This window comes from Dreissena polymorpha, chromosome 4, assembly GCF_020536995.1.
Source record: "Dreissena polymorpha isolate Duluth1 chromosome 4, UMN_Dpol_1.0, whole genome shotgun sequence".
NCBI lineage: Eukaryota > Metazoa > Mollusca > Bivalvia > Myida > Dreissenidae > Dreissena > Dreissena polymorpha.
This window is the reverse complement of record NC_068358.1, coordinates 130,089,227-130,113,806: the sequence shown is the minus strand read 5'-3', so window position 1 is coordinate 130,113,806 and position 24,580 is coordinate 130,089,227. Positions and strand designations below refer to the sequence as shown.

General features: G+C 34.0%; 2 protein-coding genes across 3 annotated transcripts in view; one reads left to right on the top strand and one right to left on the bottom strand.

The window, feature by feature from the left end:
* The window catches only part of LOC127876448 (adhesion G protein-coupled receptor B1-like), a 31,210-nt gene extending 8,384 nt beyond the window's left edge, over positions 1 to 22,826 (top strand). For both annotated transcript variants that reach the window (XM_052421743.1, XM_052421744.1), the window contains 18 exons: positions 8,633 to 8,724; positions 9,003 to 9,203; positions 9,563 to 9,634; positions 9,893 to 10,142; positions 10,539 to 10,608; positions 11,788 to 11,896; positions 12,003 to 12,043; positions 14,626 to 14,749; positions 15,576 to 15,679; positions 16,635 to 16,737; positions 17,250 to 17,400; positions 17,573 to 17,642; positions 17,878 to 17,944; positions 18,164 to 18,249; positions 18,663 to 18,789; positions 19,131 to 19,172; positions 19,565 to 19,633; positions 20,214 to 22,826. In XM_052421743.1, the coding sequence (XP_052277703.1) occupies positions 8,633 to 8,724; positions 9,003 to 9,203; positions 9,563 to 9,634; positions 9,893 to 10,142; positions 10,539 to 10,608; positions 11,788 to 11,896; positions 12,003 to 12,043; positions 14,626 to 14,749; positions 15,576 to 15,679; positions 16,635 to 16,737; positions 17,250 to 17,400; positions 17,573 to 17,642; positions 17,878 to 17,944; positions 18,164 to 18,249; positions 18,663 to 18,789; positions 19,131 to 19,172; positions 19,565 to 19,630 (1,775 nt within the window). In that variant the 3' untranslated portion in view covers positions 19,631 to 19,633; positions 20,214 to 22,826. The remainder of the gene's footprint in view (positions 1 to 8,632; positions 8,725 to 9,002; positions 9,204 to 9,562; positions 9,635 to 9,892; positions 10,143 to 10,538; positions 10,609 to 11,787; positions 11,897 to 12,002; positions 12,044 to 14,625; positions 14,750 to 15,575; positions 15,680 to 16,634; positions 16,738 to 17,249; positions 17,401 to 17,572; positions 17,643 to 17,877; positions 17,945 to 18,163; positions 18,250 to 18,662; positions 18,790 to 19,130; positions 19,173 to 19,564; positions 19,634 to 20,213) is intronic.
* LOC127876444 (ubiquitin carboxyl-terminal hydrolase 38-like) overlaps positions 1 to 24,580 on the bottom strand; it is a 553,141-nt gene that overhangs the window by 92,669 nt on the left and 435,892 nt on the right. The window lies entirely within an intron of this gene.

Sequence of the window (24,580 nt, the reverse complement as noted above, 5' to 3'; positions counted from 1 at the left end):
TTTCACGCATGTAAAGTTCATTTCGTTTTTTCTGAATATGAATGTCATTTTAAGTGTTTAACAGTTTTGTAATGACGGTCCGATTATAATCAGCGTCTTAATTGGTCGCTTGTTCTGCTCATTAAAGACATTAAAGAAAATCAAACATCAAACACAGTGTGTCATTTAAGTTGCATTGTGAAATGTCGACACCAATTAAAGTGTAAGTAAAGTCGGAATCGAATCATGTATAGTCAATACTATTAGCTATCACTCATAAACACAGTAATAATTCATGCCTCGTTGATCGCGCTTTTGTTTAAACGACAGGTCAGCCATTATGCCTAAAACAACAATACTTAATTCACGCCTCGGTTAAAGCGCTTTTGTTTATTCGGCTGGGGTCGATTAAGCCCCCATGTTGAGAAGCATCCGGATTAACGAGATAAAATTACAGCTAAATACACAGATCGGTGTCGCGAAATATATGTCCGGATCCGGAAAGCGAGATTATGGACTTAATGAGGGAAAATACTGCATAATAAATCCGTTCCCCTTAACTTTCGTCCGGACCGCGAGTCTTCCGGACTATCGAATTCCGGATAAACGCGGGTTCATTGTACACGATGTGTACACCTAGTTTGAAATTAATTATAAACAACATGAGTAAAAAATGTGTCTTGTTATGTTCGTTGCCGTTGTTCTCTTCATGTATAGGCAATAATAGATGTAATGGATGTTTGTGGCTTATATTTAATATACTTTACAAAATGCCATTCAGAAAGACAATTATTCCGGTTTAAAAGCATAAAATTGAGATAAAGTGGATTGTGATGGAATTTTAACTGCAAAAGTGTGCATAAGCGAACTTATTTCAGAAAGCAGCTCAGTACCCCATGCGTTAACCAAGATTTGATTCATTCATCCGGTTAGAGTTATTCGGATTACAAAGTGTAACCGTTCTTTACATTTTGTCTATGTCATGCACGTCCGGTTACAGTAGCCTACTTATCAAATTGATCCCTGATTCTTTTGGCGTCATCCACTTGTTCTACGCGAATTTATTAACAAGAGCAAGAGCTGATGAATAATTACAAGAAAAGCCAGCTTTGTCAGTTACATATTTATTATAATGTTTTATTGTGATACGTTACGTAAACACATTTTATATTCTATATTTGAACAAAAACAAACATATGAGAGGAACAATACTAAAATATAAATGGAATTAAATGGCCAAAAGGCGGAATATAATTTACTCCAAACTAGCACTACAGTAAATAAACCTCAGCTATAGACTATCACTATAACTGAGCCATGTCGAGGAGGCGACCGGAAGTACTGCCCTAAAGATAGCCCCAACCCCAGTTGCACTATTGATATAGCTTCTCGTGTATGCAATTATCGCCAACAGACAGTCCACACCATTCTATGCTATTTCGCAAATGTATGCAATTCCTATTTCAACGAACACGTTGCTGGTTCGGAAATAGATATTATACAAGCGCAATCGCTAAGACCACCGCAACCGGCCAAATAAATAAATGACATATTTGACTGAAGTATCAAACAAATAAAATGACTTAATAATGACACATAAGCTGTTGTGTCAGATTGTCATAGATCTTAATAATTAACTGTCGTGATAAAAACAATATCTCACACAATTTTGCAGCAACAAAATTACCTAATAATACACATTCATTTAATCTCGAGAAGGCACACGTCACAGAACTTTTACATGGCACGTTTAGTAGCCGAAACACTCCAACACATTGGGTGACACTGTGTTTCCCATAATGGCTTCACACACCTAAGCTCAAAACATAACTCATTTTGCATTGTTAAAGATTTGCAATCAGTTAATTGGCAACATACATCCACGAATATTACATTTTCGTAATATATCACAATCAAGTATAATAGTATAATAACACGACAGAACAACTTGGATCTATAAATTTATAACACAATACAACTATGATTTGTATACATCAATTCTATTCTTTTACCTTAAATGTAGTTGTCAAGGCCAGATTAAAAACCAGAGATAAAACTTCATCAGAATCATCAGATGCTCAATGTAAAATAACTCTGGAAAATTGAACCCGAAAACAACCAATATTAACATGTAACTGTGGACATTGTGTAACTCAAACATAACGGGTCATTAAAGCCAACTTATTAATGCGGTTCGAATTTAAAAAAAGTAAAAGTTTATTGATCGAAGTATAGCGTAGAACTGACCAAACAATGAAAACCCCGTGCACATTACCGCCTATGTCCGCCTGAGTGACCATCACTCACGTGACAACCATACGCATGAACGAACCGCACATATACCTGTTTTGTGCAGTGCGTTATGTTAAGGCCTGGTTCTGTGCTATACTCCGTAACGCACAGAACTGAAAATTCCATTCACTGATGTCGCGTCTCAGCGACATCCTGGATATTGACCTAGTTTTGGACGATAGCGATGTATCCATGCAATGGCCGCTATCTACGGTTTGAGGCCCGACGATTAAACCGACGTCTTACCGACGAGTCGTGTACAATTGGTGTATGTTACCTGAACGTTGTCCGTGGTCGCCCGCAACAGATTTACAGCCCTTCTATTAATAAACATTCATTTCGTTGCAAGAAGGCACACGTCACAACACTTTTACACGGCACGTTAAGTAGCAGAACCACTCAAACACATTGGTTGACACTTTGTTTCCGGTAATCTCCATTCACTAATGTCACGTCTCATTAATATACTAGATATGGACCTAGTTCTGGACGATAGCGATGTATCCAGGTCATGGCGCCGCCGCTATCCTCGGTTTGAGGCCCGACGATTAACCCGACGTCTTACCGACGAGTCGTGTACAGTTGGTGAATGTAACCCGAACGTTTTCCGTGGTCGCCCGCAACAGATTGACAGCCGTTCTGTAATAAATATCTCGGCAGTACATTTGAACATAACAAAAAGGTTAAACATAATTAACAACAATCTCTTTGGTCGGGTGGGTGGGGTTCTTAGTCAAAGCTATTTCGCAAAAGGAACGAGATACGTGAAACTCGAGCATATATACCGTATTAGTGACGTCAGACGGTCATTACTGAAATCGATTACACGCATGGTTTATTATCGTCTGCTTGTATCTAATGATTTATACGAGATTTAAACCTTTATCTATCGAAGGCATGTATTCGCTACTTCAACTAAATGAAATTAATTGTTAAAGAAATTATTTTGTATTATTTCAGAAAGCAGTTCAGTACCCCATTCGTTAACCAAGATTTGATTCATTCAATGACATCCGGTTAGAGTTATTCGGATTACAAAGTGTAACCGTCCTTTACATGTTGTCTATGTCATGCACGTTCGGTTATATAGAATACTTATCAAATTGATCCCTGATCTTTTGGCGACATCCACTTGTTCTACGCGAATGTATTAACAAGAGCAAGGCCTGATGAATACTTACAAGAAAAGCCAGCTTTGTCAGTTACATATTTATTATAATGTTTTAATTTGATACGTTACGTAAACACATTTTATATTCTATATTTGAACAATAAAAAAACATATGAGAGGAACAATACAAAAATATAAATGGAATTAAATGGCAAAATGGCGGAATATAATTTACATCAGACTAGCACTAGAGTAAATAAACCTCAACTATAGACTATCACTATAACTGAGCCATGTCGAGGAGGCGACCGGAAGTACTGCCCTAAAGATAGCCCCAACCCCAGTTGCACTATTGATATAGCTTCTCGTGTATGCAATTATCGCCAACAGACAATCCACACCATTTTATGCTATTTCGCAAATGTATGCAATTCCTATTTCAACGAACACGTGGCTTGTTCGGAAATATCTATTATACAGGCGCAATCTCTAAGGCCACCGCAACCGGCCAAATAAATTCTCGGTACGCCGTACCGTGCATCATTTTATACATGCGCAATTGCTAAGACAACCGCACCCGGACAAATAAATTCTCGGTACGCCGTGCCGTGCAACATAACATGCATGCGCAATCGCTAAGGCCACCGCAACCGGCCAAATAAATCCTCGGTACGCCGTACCGTAGGTTTTCCAGTGCAATATACAATAGTACAATATTAGCAAAGCCAAAAAGAGCTATTCCAGGTACGCCTAAGCACGCCGTACCATCGAGCGAGTACTAGAACACACATATTATCACGAAAATAATTTAGAAAGCATTCCTGCCATCCTCACACATACTAGCACTACGTGATAGGTGACAACAAAATGCTAAGTTTACCTCACCCGGGCGTATGGTCATCATTATATAGTTACCTTTCATACTTTTAATGGTTCCGATCACCTCCAAGACATAGAATTTCCACCAGGAAAATAAATTGATTTATTTTCCCCCAAATTCTATGACATGTTTAAAAAGAATTTTAATAAACACTCGCGCAACGAATCATAATATATATTTCGAGTCCGACGTAAGATAAGTGAACGCCATCATTTCTGAAAAACCTGGTGTTTTTCCATACTATTATGCTCGCCGGAAATGCCCTATTAATATATTCAATTGATTCTAATTCGCTGATTCTGAATAAACAATAATAAATGCCAACGTAGATATATTCTTGACTAATACAGATTCAAGTTTATCATAAGCGATTATAGGCAGAATCGAACATAACATAGAAATCGTTTTATGGGGCTCTTTTATCCACGACAGGCCTTTGCCTGTGACAGCCCTGAAGTATTTCGCTTACAAACACTATTTCCAAAATGCAGTACCAAACGTTATCCTATGATATGATGACAACCCCGAAATGTAGTTATAGAAGACGGCGAATAATGCTTCTCAAAACAATACGTAACCAACAAAATAACATGGATATATAGAGATCGCCATACTACAGCCCTTTTATCGTCTGCTATGATTTATTTAACACTGTCAATATAAAATGCTCGTTAACGTTTAATTCATGGGCGCAGCCATCTTTATTTGTACATGTCATTGACTTGATTATTTTAAGCTCGTGCATAATGTGTCGTGTATATCGAGTTGTAATGCATTTTTTACACACGCAGCCATGTTTGTTTCGTATTGATATCGTATATGTTATAAATGTAGATAACTTGCTAGTGTACAGGAAAAAACTTACAATATGTCTTTAAACGTACAAAATATTAACATTACTGAATTTAGATCCAAACACAAACACACTGATTGTGTTATTTAGTAGTTCTTCTTTGTTTTGATATGCACGGAAGAGGACATCATGTGAAATTGGCGCTCACGTTACCCAAAGCGTGCATACGTAACAGGTTAATAATAGTCTTGCGGATTTCGTTATGTACATGATTAGGTTTCATATTTTTTATGCTTTTGGCATTTGTTTGGCACAATTTTTTGCGAAAATCAGTTTGGAAGAGTTTTAAGCTTTAGAATGTATCTGACGAATACTGATCAATTCTGGTCAGTTGAGATAACCGACTTGTTGTGAGAAATATCAACTCGAGCGGCTTTAAACAATAATGCAAGATTAACATATTCGCCACAACAAATACATGTCGCTGTGTAAGCGACGCGGACACATAAATTGATACATCATCATTAGTTTGTCTGGGCAGTATATAAACTCTTTGAATATGTCCATTCTAGACAGACTTTACTAAGGTAAGATTTCGTTTGCATTGCACGCTAGTGCCTCGTGCTTACCCACGTTGTGACCACGTGGTAGCCCATTGGATGTGCGGAAAATATCACAGAAATCATCAACCTCACCATTTGCGGCGTTATCGTCTGCGCGTTTACGTTTTGAAGGTGGCGCTGCTGCGAGTTCCGCCTCTGGCTTTGGTCCAGGTACAGGATCTGATGCCGGCTCTGGTACCGGCGCCGTTTCCGCCGCATTCCTTCTACGCCATATGGCCCTTTTCTCCTTCACCGGGTCCGGATCAACTGCCACCCGCATCCCCCGTCCCTCTCTCTGTCTCTGTTTCGCTACGGCTTGCCCCACCCGCCTACGCACGCTACGACCTCTTACCGACATTGTAGATTTCAGTTTATGGATGTGTAAACACAAGTTTCACAGTCAAAGCTATTTCGCAAAAAGAACGAGATACGTGAAACTCGAGCATATATACCGTATTAGTGACGTCAGACAGTCACTACTGAAATCGATTTCACGCATGGTTTATTGCCGTCTGCTTGTATCTAATGATTTATACGAGATTTAAATCTGTATCTATCGGATACATGTATTCGCTACATCAAATCAAATAAATTAATTTTTAAAGAAATTAATTTTTAATTTTGGCTGACATGTCGGTATAATCTTTAATTTCAATTTGATAAATTTACTCTCCAACCTAAATTATCACAATATTGATATATTTGTCAAAATGATGAAACGGGCGGTCTACTTGGAAATCGTCTTTGAAATCTAAGGCCTCTCAATGATACCAGACTGGCATCATTCATATTCTTGACTGAGGATATGTTTCAAACTATTAATCCACTATTCACACCCAAATCCGGGTGTGTGACGTTTTCTTCCGGATTAGCGATGTGTTGCTGCTTGTTCAATTTAACGCTTACATGGCGAATTTATACACATCGTTTCATGTGAGTCGATACGGTTTGTTCTGAACCAATAATGGAATCACGCTGATTAATTTAGACATTGATTTGTGTTGTGTTTATCGTTCAGATACCAACGAATGCACAATTGCGCCGTGTAAAAAACAGTGCCACGTGCACTAATCTTTAAAATGCGTACTCATGCACATGCTCACCGGGCTGGCAAGGCAACAACTGTGGTCAGTGTATGACTATACATCGCTTGACAATAAACATACTTGGTTTCTTTCATTTCAGCTACTTTTCTTTGACAACATTTAACATGCAATTCCCCTGTTTCAGTAAGCATAGCAATAGGTACTGGATTCAATTCATGTATTAGTATATAGTTAATGTCAACTTTCATTGAACTCTCTTGTTAGCCAATCACTCTTAAATAAATCAGATTTATGTCATACAATTTGGTGTCTGCAACCCTAATGTGCTTTCCAGACACAATGTGGGTTCCATCCGTATTAGATACATTACACATTTTCCGGCAATGAGTTTTAAAAGTGTGTCGTTGCGGTTTTTCCAATATCTATGGCTTGATCAACTTTAACAGACGTTGGATCCCACCGATCTATACATTATGTCAACTTTCATCGATTATCTGCTTTATCCTTAGCATCTGCACTAATCGCCCTCCGCATTTCTTCTTTGTGGTGCTAAACAAAGTCCACATAACTGGCGGCTCTACTAATTTATTTCAGATCTTTTATCATCTTGCTGCACATATGGAAGCTCAAACTTCAAACCATGAGAGTTCCAGCTTCCAGTGCTGCGCCTCTTATCCTCTTATTACAAAGGCCATACCTTATACAAGTTTTTTCTATAAACACGTCGCTCAAAACGGCGTTCCTTACCCCCTTTAACATGGATACTAAAATTATCTCCTTTTAAAAACTTGTCAAAAACACGTTCATGCATTTTCGCCATTGATTTTATATAATTTATGCTGAATATTGCGTTTTTGAGTTTGTGCAAAAATCAGTAGTCTTAATGTCCATACATATGTGGAAATGTTTTCCCATTTAAGAATTTTGAGACTGTTGACTCAATTAGCTCTTCCATCTCACTATTAGCCAAAATCGTGCCCACTGACCCCACACAATTCATCAGATAGCGCACACTACCGAGACATAGTTTTAAATTCTGAAACTACCCCGCCATACACACATACACACACAAACATGCATGCACACTCACCACACCGCTTGCATGAACCATTCTGTTTCCTGTTCATCAGAATCACACGTGGGTTGGACAATTGACACACATATCCACAATTCAGTGATAAACATTCAAGACTGTTTGGTAATAACATGATATGGGAATATAAAATACTATATGATGCTGTTTGTGTTACCATTGACTCTACATTTAAAACTCACCCATATTAGTTTTGTTTCCAGTTTTCGGCAGAAAAAATATGGTCTTGTTAACTGTTATTTACTATATTCGGAACATAATCAATAATTAAACTGAATTTAATATGTAGTCCATGCTTCCCCGATGTAAATAACATTTTCACATTCCTGTCAGTGGAGGTTTCCGTAGGTCGATAAGTTAATGGCTACATGTATCTCTAGCAATTTTTTTTGTACACCGAACGTCTTACAATATCGTTGTTAAATCCTTAACATTACTCCGTTAGTCCAAAATGAGCATCGAACACAATTCAACACATACACAAATCTTAATTTAAAGACATACGCCGTTTTATGGTCAAATGTGACATTTGACCTCTACGTCTGACCTTGTATTTAGGCAGACTCGTGTTAATCGGGACACGTCTCTTATGATGGTTGCCATGTGTGCCAAAGTATTCCAAAATAGATCTGCAAAGGACAAAGCTATATTAAAGACAGACAGTTTCGTACTGATCCACAGGACGCATAAACCCACCGACAGACTGAGTGTGATTTCGACTTTCGGGGTGATAAATACTAATTCAAGGTAGACAACAGTACAATATTATGTGATTTATGTATTTGTTTTCATGTACAGCTGATTGGATAAACTAATTTTACATACCTTTGAATTAGGTAACGTGAGCCGACCTTGTGATTCGAACGTAGAATGGCAGTACCCACAGTACAACTGCCTAAGAGCTGATGTTATCAATGCTGTTAACCAGGTCCGTGTTTTTGCTGGCGTGCATTTGAAATATACAAACTATTACAATTGCATAATAGCCGTTTAAAGGTTTTAAATAAAATATTGATGATATATTAACCCATGTAATTAAATTTAAATTCGTTCAGCTTATTAATAACTAAAGATTCGTTACTTTATTTTCATTTTAAATGGCTTTGTGTTAAGATTTATTGGAAGACACACGTCGTGTATTATCTTTTAATTGTACGAAATGTAATGCATGAAAAATATTCATCTTTGAATTGAATGGATACAAAGACATATTTGTTGACTGGAAACGTTACATCTGGCGAGGTTATCAACGCTTTGTCCGAGGTTGCAAACGTTACAGAATATAAAGAAAATCGGACATCGTCAGAGCTGCTCAATACCACAGAAATATCAGCTTTAACAGACGCTTTGCGCTTAGTTGCAGGCCTTGTCAGTCGCCAGGGAATAGCAACGTATGATGTTGCCAAGGTAACAGTATGACTTTATTTGCAACAGTATGTAAATACATTGTCATAAATGTTTTATATTAGGATACACGTGCTAAATAGTTCAAAATAAGAGCTATCAAACTTTTTTTCTTCAACAAACGAAAACTTAATGGTATTTGCTGTGATTAAGCACTTGGTTCACCTACGGTGGTACAATTTTACACAAACAGGCATTATTAATATGAAGTTGTATATATTTTACAAACAAGAAACATACATTTAATTATTATGAAACATTGTGAAATATAATTTCCTATTTCGGATATATACTCCAATTCTTAGATGTTAAATTGTTTGTTAACATAAAATTTACAAAGTTGTTTACCTATATTTTGTCAGGTATTTCTGAAATCGGCAAGCAATATCTTAGATATGGAAAACAAAGAAACATGGTTATCGTTGAAACAAGAGGTAATGTTATAAATATATTGTGCTAATATCTTTATATACGCCCTTTTTACATTAAAAATATTTTGTTATACGCTATTCATATACTTTGTTTTAAGACTCAATTATATATATATATATTTGAACGCATGTGTTGTGAAGCCAACAAAATAAAACATTGCTAAGCTTATTAATATTATTCATTCACATAATAGACATACTGGTCAACATGTCCGTAAAATTCACCTAAATATAAATTACAAAACCATTGATACTTTTTAGAACAAAAACACTAGTGAAACACTGTTATCTTCAATCGATGAAATTGGTTCTGGGCTGCGTAAGAGGATATCAGCTGGAGTTATTGGCAACGTTGTTGTTGTTAATAAGAATTGCGTGTTCGAGGTTAGAAAATTGACTGATGGGATCGTACAATTTCCCGACAATCAAACCATTCAAAACGACGCACAAGGTGACAATACATGGATTCGTCAGTCAAAGAGTCGCATATCTTTAAACACAACGGCATTAGGTATGTGCCCCTACAAAAATTGTAAGCTTGAAACCATGGTTTGAGCAGATGTTATACATAAACTAAATAGTATTTTGTGTCTTTGGATTAATTATGATGTTAGTAAGTAACTGATGGTTCTTTAAGTTTGGACAAAGCATTTGATAATATACACGTTTGAGAGTCGAACTGCAATTTCCATAATTATTATCTTAGAACGGATCGATAATTTCGTTGTTTTAGTTAGCTTTATAAAACAAATTAGTGTGTTTTGCATAGTTCGTAATTTCATAGATGTGAACAAAAAAGCAAAAATGCGCACAATTAATTAAACTAACATGAAGAGTGTATATGTAACTTGTTATCATCAATTTTTGAATCAATTTACAAGTAGCTTCCATGCTACCATTTGTTTAGGTGAAGTTGTTACGATAGTTATCTACAAAGACATGACTGGCATAATATCTTCTAGAACTTCAAGCAACCGGTAAGGGTTGTTATACATGAATATAATGTACCTGTCCAGTTACAATAATAAAAACTTACGTGTTTAGTGCTCAAACGGTGTCACCGGAAAGAAGTGCAGCTTTACAATGCCTACGTCACGTCATTATATCCGCTCTTTGTTTGTCTGTCAATCTTGTCATATGTTTATGATAGGGTATATCTGTCCGTCCGTCCGTCAACCAATCTGAATAAATCCAAATAGTATTTAAGATATGATCACGTAAATTGGTATCAATCTGTATGTGTGTCCTTCAGTAAAATTATCTGACATAACCAAACCAGTATTTAAGATATTATTACGGAAATTGGTAATAATAGTAAATGTTATTACTAAAATAAACTTTACGGTTTTCGGAGATCACATGATTGATGAGTGTAACTTAAAATATAAATTAACTTAGTACTGTAATGACTGTGAAAAAAAACTTGCGATGTAATAATGAAACTTCCAGGGGTCAAACATCGAGTTAATGTTAAAACAAATTGTACACACCGCAATGTTGAACAACTTTTCAATCAATGGGAACAACCGGTAGGGGAGAAACGTAACTCTTTCAACATGGTCAAACCCCTTTGTGTTAATGATGCATGCATTCACGCGTACTGTTCGTTTCGATAATTCGATAAACACAATTAGTGGTAGTAATCTCGGATGTTTATGCTGCCAGTGGTCTCGGAAGTTTATATTGCCATTCCGATAACATTCCGTAAACTCAACGTTTACAATAAGCTATAAGTCAAACGATTAACGCAATTATTTCCATTAGACTATAACCAGCATAGCAATCTCGGCACAATTAACATTAACTTTAACATTTGTGCATACACATGTGATAGTGTCATTATGTGAGAGTGCCAGAATGATGAGTGTAACTGATTTCGTGCTGGCATTGGTTTAAAGAGTTACACACGATTATCATAGGAACGTAGAGTATGTGTGATTTATTTTGTAAAATACCTACGCACATGAAGTAAGAAAAAGAATACGTATTCAGCGTGAAATGTCAACTTATAATGTTGTTAATGTTAACGCTTTAAACATACCGATCAGTTTTCGTAACTCTTTATTTATTGCAATTTTGAAAGAAACTGTTTAATTGTATCATTAATACTATTATATCATACATACATCTCTAATTATCTAAGTTGTATGTTGCAGGTCATCGCACAATGCAGTCATAGTTAACGGCCCTATCATTTCGGTTTCGATTTCCGATAACTCTACCAAATTGGTCTCACCGATTAATATGACCTTTGAACATGGACAGGTAAAAATCAGATGTCGTCATTTCACGCACATACTGAATTATGTATATATCTTTTAGCTTAACAAATAGTTGTTTTCATTGTGCTTGTGTATTTTTTTTATTACAGAAAAACTTTACCAATGCAACATGCAACTTCTGGAGGTTTAGGTAAGTTACTTATTCGTCGCGGTGGCCCTGTGTGAATTACAGCAATTATTCACTTGACTCATCAAATGTGTAATAACGTAAACTCTTTTTGTATTGTGAAACAACGTTGTTACCTAATCAATAAGTGGAAAAGTACACAAGAAATATAATTGTGATGTTAAAAAGAGCATAAGGCTGTGTCATGAACCGGACATTCAATAAATAAATAACACATACATGTGTTATGTTTTTCGTTTAATTCGTTGTTTTAATAATGTATCGGGACACAATAAAAAGATATGCATATGCAGACCAAGTGGAACGTGGTATTTTGTTTAACAGTGATCTGCATGCCTGCCTATCCCGTAGATAAGTTGGGGTTATAATGATTTTATTGTTATTTAACTTTGCATAAGTAATACTACGTCAAGTATTGTCTTTTGGTCAAGATATCCTATATTTAAGTAATCAAATTAGACTATGTTAGGAGTCATTTTATAGTGCTTAAAAAGTATACAATGTAATACTTATTAAACGTTTACGTCCCTACCGATGAGGTGGTTACCCACACGTAATTTGCTGCACGTTGAGATCCTAGCGAAGTAAGATTAATCTGCTTTGGAATATTTATGTTAAAGTAAAAATCTTAAAATTATTTTACATGTTCTTAAACAAATGAAGCACTGTTCCAAATACCAATGTTGTTCGTGTATAATGATAGTTTATAAAGCTCCCATTGGGTATTCATATTAAGAATGTATGTTTCAGTGTCACTTAAGTTTCTTAACAGTATGGATAATATGATTACGGCGCATGAATTTACCACCTGTTAGAAAAACGAAAAACGTCATTTGCAAAGAATTAACATGTTTAGTACTTTATATATCTAATTTAACCCAAATATCCGAAATAAACGGAAAACGCCAGTGTGTTTTTCAAAATATTATTTAAACAACATACATTACAATGCAATGCTCACTTTCCTATCGTAAATGTATAATGTTTGTTAGCAACCAAATGTGTGGATATTGACACACTCTAAACGTTTTAGTATATTCGTTATACGAACTTTCTTATATATTTCATTGTAGCCTAATATTGACACCTGTGTAGATAGAGAATACTATGTTAGTGTGATTATGTACTTAAATTTTCCCCACAATTGAAGAAAGGTTTAAATGGCGACGCTTGCCGAGCCTTTTAAGCCTTTCTGAGACGAGTGGGATAAATTTAAGTACACAATCACGCTTACATAGTATTCTTTTTATCCTACACTATATTTTTTAAATTTATTCCTGATGCAATAAGTAGTCTTCAATTGATAAAATGAAAGCAAACACACATTAAATTAAATGAATCTAATATTGCGTAGTCATATTAATTGTGATCTTTCCCGTTTACGGAACTCGAAATAATCCGTAAGAATTCCACGCAAAAGAAGAGAAACGAGACAAAATATCGCTATACGTCTCGATTCAAATTTAATCAGCGTTCTAAATGTTACACACTCAAGTAGAACACAGACGGTTGTGTTCAAACTACAGTTCTTGTTTCACCACTGTAAAATACCAAAACAAAAAACAAAAATGGCCTCCATTTTGAAATTAAAAACATGTGTAGACACCTACGTGAAGCATGATTTAGCATTTATCACCGTCGATATTGTTATTTTTAGTCTATAAACAACTCTTTTTTTTAAACACTTTTAACTTACTGACATAAAAAAATAAACATCTACTGGTTATTGTTCTAAGCACCGAATTCGTGTAATAACCATGTTTATTTTCGTAAGGTTTAATTTGCTTCCATGACGAGTTAAAATTCTGGACACATTTCATCGCCATCCATCTTTTCCATTTTAAAGCACTGTATGTAAACAGGCAATTCTTTGTGGATGGACATTCTTTGATCGACTGACAAAGGAACGACTTATTCATCAAAGTTATTACCCTTTTAATTCAACATCGATTTTCTTCGAAAAGTTAAAGAGCAATTCACTGACACTTTTTTTTTAAATTTAATCCATCAATTGTTCAACAAAACATTGTGTTATTCGAGTACATTCGACATTTTAACGAAATCAAAAATGCAGTCTCACCAGATTCCTTCCTGTGTTATATCCCAACACAGTTATTCACATTCATAATAGTATAATAATCCATCGTAAACACACACATTCGTTTAATGACTGCATACCAAATGACCTGAATGACGCAATCAGGGATGGAAGGCCAAAAAAGTAGCCCCTATGTACATGTTCTAAAAATATCTCTGGATAAACCTTATCTAAAAATGTCTATGGAGAAAACGTTATATTTTCTGTATGCATCCTATTTTGTTCTATAAAATTATTTAGCTGTAGGATAACATATATGTATAGGTAATGATACGAATATACAGGTTAATGTTGGTGTGTATGTTGAAACTGAATGAAAACGTTAGTATCTATTAAAATATGTTGTTTAGGTTAATATGCAATTTGCATGAATTATAGTTTTAATAATTTGTTCATGATTTAGGCACTTTTATTCCCAACTGTTAATTGAATAGTTGCTTCTTTAGAATTCAATACAGTTGAAATAAGTAGTTTATTAACATTTAAGGCCTGAGCAGCTGGGCTATTGGGACAATGACGGATGTAAAGTTCAAACTTCAAATGACACGATTACTGTGTGTGAATGTTACCACCTCACAAACTTCGCTGTCCTGATGAGTCCTTTTGTTGAGGTAAGAATATACATAATTTATAGACTAAGTCTTGTTACTGATCAGGTTGTTTAGTCTTATTGGCATGGCATTTCTTCATGTGAATTGATACTTGCGATGGTTACCACGTTAAAGGTATAACATTCTTAATAGCCAGGTAGAGTTTTTACGGTACAACCAGCTGTACAACTCTAAATATCACGTTAAAATGAGCGTGCATGCGATGACATTTGGAAACACCATGACATTATCATCATTCATTAAGCAAACGCACATCAATTTGATGAATGCTTAAAGATGTTTGTTAAGATGGTAAATATTTGACCGTATTCATAACATAATCAAAAACATGATTTTATGCATGTGTATCAAATTTAAAAAAGCACAAACTCAACATTCTACCAGTTTTTTTCGTACAAATGTATTCCATTGGTTCTTATGCTTGCATTCGCACCATAATGACAAAATTGTCGAAATTAATACAAATACAAAGACACTTTGCTCAATCTGGGGTACATATATTGTACATATATTGTTTAGTATTATATGTGTTAATCTAATGTTCAACATTGAGTTTATAAGTTTTGAAATTATAATACATTTATTTTACACATTGACTGCTATGTGCAAAGAGAGTTATGAATATGATGTATAATATTCAAAAAGTATGACTTACAGGGATGTTAACATAATTATGTGGTAAATCATGGTATAATTGTAAAGTAAGTACGAAGCATTCAGTATGATATAAAGCTTATTTTTATTAACATATTTATTGTAAGCGCAAAGTTGATTTCAAACACTGAATGTATAACCGCAAAGTTTTATTAACGGATCTTATTTGTAGGCAGATGAAAAGTCCAGAGAGATACGAATTGTTTCGATTGTTGGCATTTCAGTATCTGCACTGTGCCTACTTCTGACGATTATTGTTTTTGCAAGGCTTTGGAGGTTTGTTTGAGCAGAGTTTTACGGGGGATGACCTTTTAACGTGTATAAGTATTCATGCGCTACAAGTAAAAACAGCTTGGGACTTAGATGCACTTGTTTATGTTTTGCATGTATATTACGTCATTCATTATACGTTTTTCCTATTTTGTCTACTCTGCACTTGGTATAGAAAAACAGAAACGTACATATGAACTTTCGCCAACTTATGGTTCCATATTCCTAATTCAAAACTGAGGCGTTTCTTCATACCTAATATATATCATTATCATACCTCAAAGTTTACACGGACCTAATCCAAAGGTATAATATAATGGTTGTATTAGGTGCGTCGGTGTTTGTACTTGTCAAAGTTCAATGGTTCGACATATAACTCGGAATTAACGATAAGGTTTTCATTTCCGGTAGAAATCGATCAGGTTCCATTAACCAAACAAGTTTATACCAAAATGTAATGCATAGTAGCCTCTAAAAGCAATAAGAACAGAAAAAATGTATTTTTAAAATACTACGTTTAAGTTTTCATGACGTAATTGTTAACACGTCAAATATCATACAACATATACGTTTCCACAAGAATGCGTTGTAGCAATTAAATTGTATTTTTGTTTAATTGGGGTATAGAGGTACGATAAACATAATAATAGGTTACTGCCCGATCTTATTGTAATATATCATACGAATTATTAAAAAAACGGCTCGGCAAGCTCCGCCGTTGTTTTTATTCTAATACGCTCCATTGAACAAAAGGAAAAAAAGTAGGATGTTTTTCGTATTTGATCAACAGTTTTGTCATGTCACAATGGATTGTGCTCATTTTTTAACTCAATAATGTAACAAACAAATTTACAAAATGTAATATTGTAACAGTATAACATATTTGTTTTTCAAACTTCAACATAATAAAAAATGTTACTTGTGCATTCTTGGTAATTCAAGTACGTTTTAACTGATTTAGATACGTTCGGAGTGACAGATCCATTTTGTTGCTGAATCTCATCACTGCGCTTATAATCTCGTACGGGATCTTCATTGGAGGAATCGACCGTACGGAAAATAAGGTTGGTGATGGACATGAACACTTTCCCAAGCAATTATGAAAAGGCTACATTTCCATCAACTTTAAATCACATACATATACAACATACACGTGCTAATTTATGTAAACATATTTATAAAGCTTAACCTATGAACTCCGTGTAAGATAATTGTATACTTTTGTAGACGTATTATAACGTAAGTCTCGTGTGTTGAAGAGTCAATTGCCGTTGGTTGAATGCCAATTAGTGATTTAAATTACTAAGTTATGATTTGAAATCGTATTATCAAAATACAAAATATATACATAATGTAAGTCGTATATCCGTATATAATTCCAAACAGTATATCGCTTGTATGTGTGTAAAACGCAGCAGCCATATGTATATTGTTTATTGATATTAATCCACATGTCAGCATTTCATTGACAGTTTTGAGAGTGTTGCATGTTATAATTTGCCTAAGTTATCTGTATAATTTGTTGAAGGCTTAATCACAGTTCCATTTAGATTTTAAATGAATCAACGTTTTACAGATTGTGTGTACGGTAGTTGCGGCTGCGTTGCACTACATCTATAGCGCCGTCTTTTGCCTCATGCTTGCAGAAAGCATTGGTATTCTGAGTGACGTTATTCTAGTTTTTGCACAAAATTCACCACTCCGCAAGCTGTTAGTGTTTGCATGGGGTAAACCACATTTTGTTATCTGTTTTCTGTAAAAATATGTAAATTTAGTACTTAATTCATTAACTTTATGAAGTAATGTTTAGATATTATTTTTCAATCGTCATAAATAAAATAGCATAGCATCATGACGTCTTCATAGTTAAGTCAGTATGCATTGTTCACTTTGTTGTAGGTGTTCCTGTTATCATAGTTGGAAGTACACTTTCAATAACAAAAACAAATGGATATGGCGACGATCATTAGTATGTGCATTGTGCTCCTATGTTAAACAATAGTTTTCTTATATATTAAACGTGTAAATATTCCTACATGTATTACTGACACAGAACGTATCTGCTAACAATATTATAATAAAACCATAATCGAATCTTGAAATTACCGACGATTTTAAAAGCTTTAAAATTAGTAACCTTAAGTGTCCCATTATGTTATGCAACACTCTTTTAAGACCTATATAAACAATGCAGTTTCTTCCAGCTGCTGGCTGTCTCTATCTCGTGGACTCAGATGGGCATTTGTTGGTCCAGCCTTGTTCGTAATACTGGTAATCGTTTACTGACAATATACTGATTTAAGAACAAACCATCGGTAGTTTTGTAACTCAATTCAATTGAATAAAGCTCGAAACTATAACTGGAAAATGAAATTGACGGGAACGAAAAGAGTGTTTAAGATGTAGTACATCTCCAAGCTGTATGTGTTTGCCGCACATGAATAGAGGAAAGCAAACTAGTTTGTAATCTTTGTTTGTTTTTTTTTTCAGTTCAACAGCATTATTTTGATTATATTGTTTAAGAAAATGTTTGCTCTAAAAGCAATGGGAGACAAGCCAATTAAAGACAAGATCAAGTAAGATAATTATACATTTACTTATAATATTTAAGTGCACCAAGTATTTAAGAGCCCAATTAAACAGAGATTGTATTATTTGAACAAGAAACCTACCAAAGTTAGTAAACTACCATCAACAAAGAAATACGTAAATGACATACGATTTAGTGTTTATCGAAAATATACCAAACATATGATATCATGGATAGCTGCATCGTTACACAAGAACGTACAGTACGTTCGAACTAATCGTGCAATAACGCCTTCAACCAATTGTATCTGTTAACTTTATTATACTCTTTGGAGACCTAAACTTCATATTTAGTCATTAATAATGTGTCGATGAGTATATATTCTATGAAAACCTGTTGATGTTATACGGAATAGAAAACAGTTCAAGTACACAATTAGGTAATTCTTACTTTTTGTAGGACAACTCTTTGGTCTCTTTGCGTGCTCGTGCCTCTGATGGGCATCTCCTGGAATCTCGGCATCTTCTACGTCAACGAGTCGGCCTCATTCATGCAGTATGTGTTCGCAGTATGCAACGGGCTGCAGGTTTGTACGCGTAGCGCATCATAGCACTACACATTATATAAAATAAATACCTATCTGCAAGATAAACGATCGCACAGTTAGCCTGGCCATTTACATTTTATCGCATACGGATATTCTCAAGACGATTTAGTTCCTGTCACATTCGATTCGTTTCATATACAGGTGTAACTTAATCTCAAAATCAATGTCAAAAATAACATTCAAGCTATGAACTAATAAACAATGTTAATGATTTAAATCAATAGTTTCTTTTAACTAGGCATGTTAAATAGTTCATGAGCATGACGAAATATAATTATTTGAAATGTATGTTTATATAACGTTTAAAATTTATGTTGCAGGGCGTTTATATCTTCATATGCAACTGCGTGTTAAATGAAAAGGTAAACGTTTTATGATGTCTTAAATTCAATCGTCCGATTGTTTACAATATATTCGCAATGTATATATACCATTTTAAGTATTACTATTTGTTTTGATATGTTGATTCGCAAACGTAATGTTTAGATTGAAATTGTATTTTAATAATGGTGTCACACAGTATTATATAGTATGTTCTATGTGCACAATTCAAATTCATTTCCTTTAAATTCTAAAACGAGCAATTTACAGTTTCTTCAACAAAGTCCATTCAACTGAATTGCTAACAGGAACACTTAACAATACCATTATATTGTAAAAGTCTATGATAGTTACTCTTTTTTGCGATAGGTACTTTCGACATGAGGATTAAGTGAACATGTCTGTTGTATTGACTATATTTTGCGTTATTTAGGTTAAAGATGGCTTCAAGAGGGAGAAAATAAGGCGCAAAAACAAATCGATGACGAGTTCGTTATGACAGGTAATTTGCATTATAAAAAAATCAGACTCGAGGCGGAAGACACTTAGGCACATGCTGATATCAACAATATATTTTTGCTTTCATATTTGCATATATGTAAACATTATAAGTTTCATATTGCTATCAACTAGCAACTATCAACTATCAACTAGTATAAACAGTTACTTCATATCATTAATGACGCTTAATAGAATATGTTATAAAAATTAACTACAAATAAGTGCTTTTGCTCAAGGATTTAAGGTCTATGTTGGTTGATGTTTTTTGAATTTGAAGGATCCAATAAGCAGTAATAATCTTTAATTAGTTCAATAATCAGATTAATATAATTACCTATTAGTATGATTTTTAATCGATAATTCGTTATTGTGTTGAACTCATTGATAATTTTACAATGCAAAATGTTTAGATACAAGTCATGGCCCAACACGCATTTCAAACGTTAAGAGATCATACATGAACTAACAACTACTCATATTTAACATAAGTGTTAACAACCTTGTTTATTAACACAGAATGGAAAGGCGCAAGATTATCAGGGGACGTGTTGAAAAGATTCATTTAAATTCATGTGTTTCAGAATCTGCATAACGTGTCGAAAGAATCGACCGGTGAACGACGTCATTGCGATTAAGACAACACTGAATCCGATCCATTCGTGTGTTATGTGCATAAATTTCGGTTCGAACATTCAAAATGAACGTATTACCAAACTAGGAGTATCCGGCATTCAATGGATTAGGAGCAACAAGCAACGTGTAAATTTGATTAATTCACATGACTGATCTTGACGATAACACAAATGATATGAAGGGTGTGTAATAGAAGTGTTCCATTTTATGTTTTATTCATATATTCAGTATTCAATTATTCATGAGCATGTTAAGGTTTTCGAAGGTTTTTTAACCATTCTAGAGAAAAACAATCAGACTTATTCCGACCACAAAACAAAATACTATGTACGTAAAATAACTCAAAATAATGAACATGTATTGTGTACAATATTTAATCAAATCGTAATGTATAATCAGAAATAACTACTATTATTACTAGTAATAAAGTTATGTTTTTTATGTGTGTGCTTCATTGTTTGGATTCGGAAACATCCTGTATCGTTTAACTTGATGTCGAAACAAATGATAACGGAGTATGTGGTATCAACTGGTTGACAATTTAAACTCAAAATGTAATGGTAAAAAAAATAACAGCTCTGTATAAGATATGTATACATCTTGTTTAAATCTCGTTTGGATATGAGGAATGTTTAGCTTTGCTTCCTAGACGTGTGCGCCTGTTTTTGTAAGATACAGAGTCTATGCACAAAAATTGAGAATCCAAACTAGCAGATATGATCAGAATAATATTACTTATATGTTGAAATGACGTTGATTTAGAATCAATCAATAAAAATTGACTGGCAATCCAGCATTCTGTATTTGGCCATGGAAATATATACAGAAGAAACATGGACAGGGAATAATACAATACTATATATTACAGATGAGCAAATTGACAGTCGTGACAAATATGTGAAAATTTCAAATACAATTTTGTGTGTCAGCAAGCAATTAAACAACATCTAGACTATTTAAGGTCTCAACTCTAAGATTAAGCGCTCCAATCAAAACAATTTCAAATGTTCTTGAGTTTAAGACCATAAGTACAAGACATCATAGATATGTGTTTACTTATTGTAGGTCATGATTATATTTTATACGTAAATATATTTTACAACATTAAATTAAATTAAATTAAACGTTAAATAAAGATTCACAGACATTCTGATTACATAGTTTACACGTGTGTTCTATTCTAGAAAATGGGAACTAAATCAAAGTTGGCTCATTTGGATTCTAGTCATTTCAATGATATACAATCCAGGCATTATTATTCGAAGCTTTGTTAGAATTTAAAGTAGAGTTCAATTTTGGTCTGTGAAGCTAAAGGATCGCTATACTCTTGAACAAATTATTTTGTGTTTACCATGTAACAATGTCACACGTGAAATCAGTTGTATAAAGCGTATACCACTAGCCAAGATTGTCGAACGTTAACTTCAAAGCGTGAAACCATAGATTAATTTTCGTACAATTAAATTTTGTTAAAATATATATCTGTTCCATAAAAACTTCGTATAATAAAGAATTTTGGTTATTTACAACTTTCATCCAATAACACAAAACTCTTATTTAACATAAAACGACAAGAGGGAATTTACCCAATTCACCGAGAACAGCACATTTTGAAGTAGATTGTTTTACACAAAGCATATTTTTGCAAAATTTGTTATGTCATTTATGAATATCAGAGTTTTCATAAATTCAGACTCATATCAGACTTAAGAACCATACAGTATGAACGGTGATACTAATGAATCGAATATAGCTTGTTTGGATTTGACATCTAATTTTACACGGCAAAAAATAGATACAAGATGATGATATGCTCTAAGAGCCTGTTTATTTTGTATTATTACAGTATTAGACATACATGTATTTTCTGCGTAGATGAATTGAATACCATGGTATACAAACCTGTCAAAATTTCAAGGCGCTCTTTATTTAGAAGACGAATACAATTGTATATATTTATTCCGCTATTACACTAACTTGAGAAAACATATATTTACCGTACATTTTACATGAACCCATCTATATATATTCCACAAATTACTATTTTAGTGTGGCTAATACACAAAGTATAATGTATGAAAATATATCAATTAAGCGTGAGGAGAAATACAATCCTAAATAGTTTTGTGTAAAACATGTCAATACCGCTTAGATAGAATATACGTGCTCTTGCAATTGATTTGTCTGTTTGTCTGCCAGTATGGTTGTATGCCTTTATGTCTGTATGTCTGTACGACTGTATGTCTGTATATCTGTATGTCTGTCGGTGTAAATATTGCATGTTAATACCGCATAGGTGAACCCTTTTTAGCGGAGGCTGCTAATCGGCATATACCTTTTAAATGCGTTCATTTTGACTTTTCGCAATATTTCAAGTTGCAAACATGAACACTTTTAATTATATCTAGCTTAATGTTCATGCCTCTATAAATTATGCTATGTTTATGTTTAAATTAGCTTCACAATGATGTAATTTGATGTTAAATAGCAAGTGTGTTTATATCTAGTATACTATCAACACATTTTAGCAGACAATGATACACTATGGTCTAATAGTACATGTACATAAATAAATGCTTAATAAAGTATGTATACTAGAATGATATGTCTTGTTAATGAGAATGTGACTATTTGAAGTGAATATTAATCATTATGTTAGCATGTGTGGTATACTACAAAAAACACTCGTAATTAGTACATTGCGGGTGTAACCCTTATTACATTTTGTTATGAACATGAAATTTTGTATTGATAAAGACCGCTATTAGGCCATATTTATAAAGGTATTGAAAGAAGGTTTACATACGACCGCACAAACTGGAAATAAAGTGTCCGATAGTTTAAAGCCATCTTCAGAGTAAGGAAATCATACGACAACTTATAAATATATCGTATTCAAACATATGTAAAAATGCTTTACGATAAATAAATGGTTGAAAAACTTTCCCATTTTGAGAAAGTTAAAAAGAGGTAAATAATTTGTCACGAAATAATACATATTTATCGCACGATTAATTTCTGTCTGAAGGCTAACATTTTTCAGATCTGCACCGTTGTTTCTTAATGTTGTTTTTCTTGTAAATATATAAAAATGTGCAACTTTTTTAACAAACTATAAAAGGTATTATATGAAGGAAATTATAGTTTTGGAAAATTCATTTATCGATGACATTGATTTCTAAACAAATAGCCTAAGCGTTGAGTGTTTGCAATTGGATTTCAGTAGCGTCCGAAATCTTGATGCGCGAGGAACTGAAGAATAATTAATTATGAGATGAGCGCGCATTGATGCACCACCATGTTGAATTGATCGATTTGAAATTCAATTTTCAAAATAGCCAAGCTGGTATTAGTGAGGCAATATATCGACTGTTTCCATTTATCATGTGTGTTCCAAATTAAAGGCACACATTTTTGTACTGTTTATTCGCGAATGGAAGTTCGATTTTCTTTCAAAACAGATACACGATAAATTATTTATTATACATTTAAACGGAAATTATGAGCATTTCTGATTTACAAGCCAAAAAATAATATTATGGATGAGCAAATAGTATAAATGCTAGAAAACTGTATATGATGCATAGACCCACACAATGATCAAACATACAATGCCACATTAACCTGCCTTTTACCGTCCATAGATTGGACGGTCGGTCGGATATCCGGCCGTAGACCAATCCGTTTTCAAACAATATAGAAAAATTCATTTTACCTACAATATTGCAAATAGGTATGATGGTTACATGGGAGAAAAAGGAGACTTTTAGGTATTGAAGGTAAACATGACGACGGTCAAGATCACATGTGCTTACATCATAATGTTATATGCATATATAACAACGTGTGAGTCATGTTTATGTTCGTTATAGCAAACCCGTAGGCAGAATTTCAACCATAAAATCTGATTATTACCTATATGCAATTTTACACACTGAGTAAGTGCAACGTGAAAGATATAATTTCGGTGTAAAATAGATCTCTCGGCGTTTAATGTCTATATGTAAATTTAAGAAAATAAATCAGATTACGTTTGGACTCCATGCGGAATTTAACATTTCTGGCGGAAAAACATATCGTGATTATAACTTTGATGATTGGTGGAATTTAAAATTATGAACAGAACTTATATTTAATACTTAATTATAAATTTGTGTTTGCATTAAAGTTAAAAACTACAGATTACATTACGCTATGTTATGTAACAGAAAAAATCATTATATATATTTGTGATATGTGAGGTTGAATTGCACTAATTTTGCACAACTCCTATCCTCTCCAAAGGCGTTTTTTTAGCTGTAAACGTGCACATGAA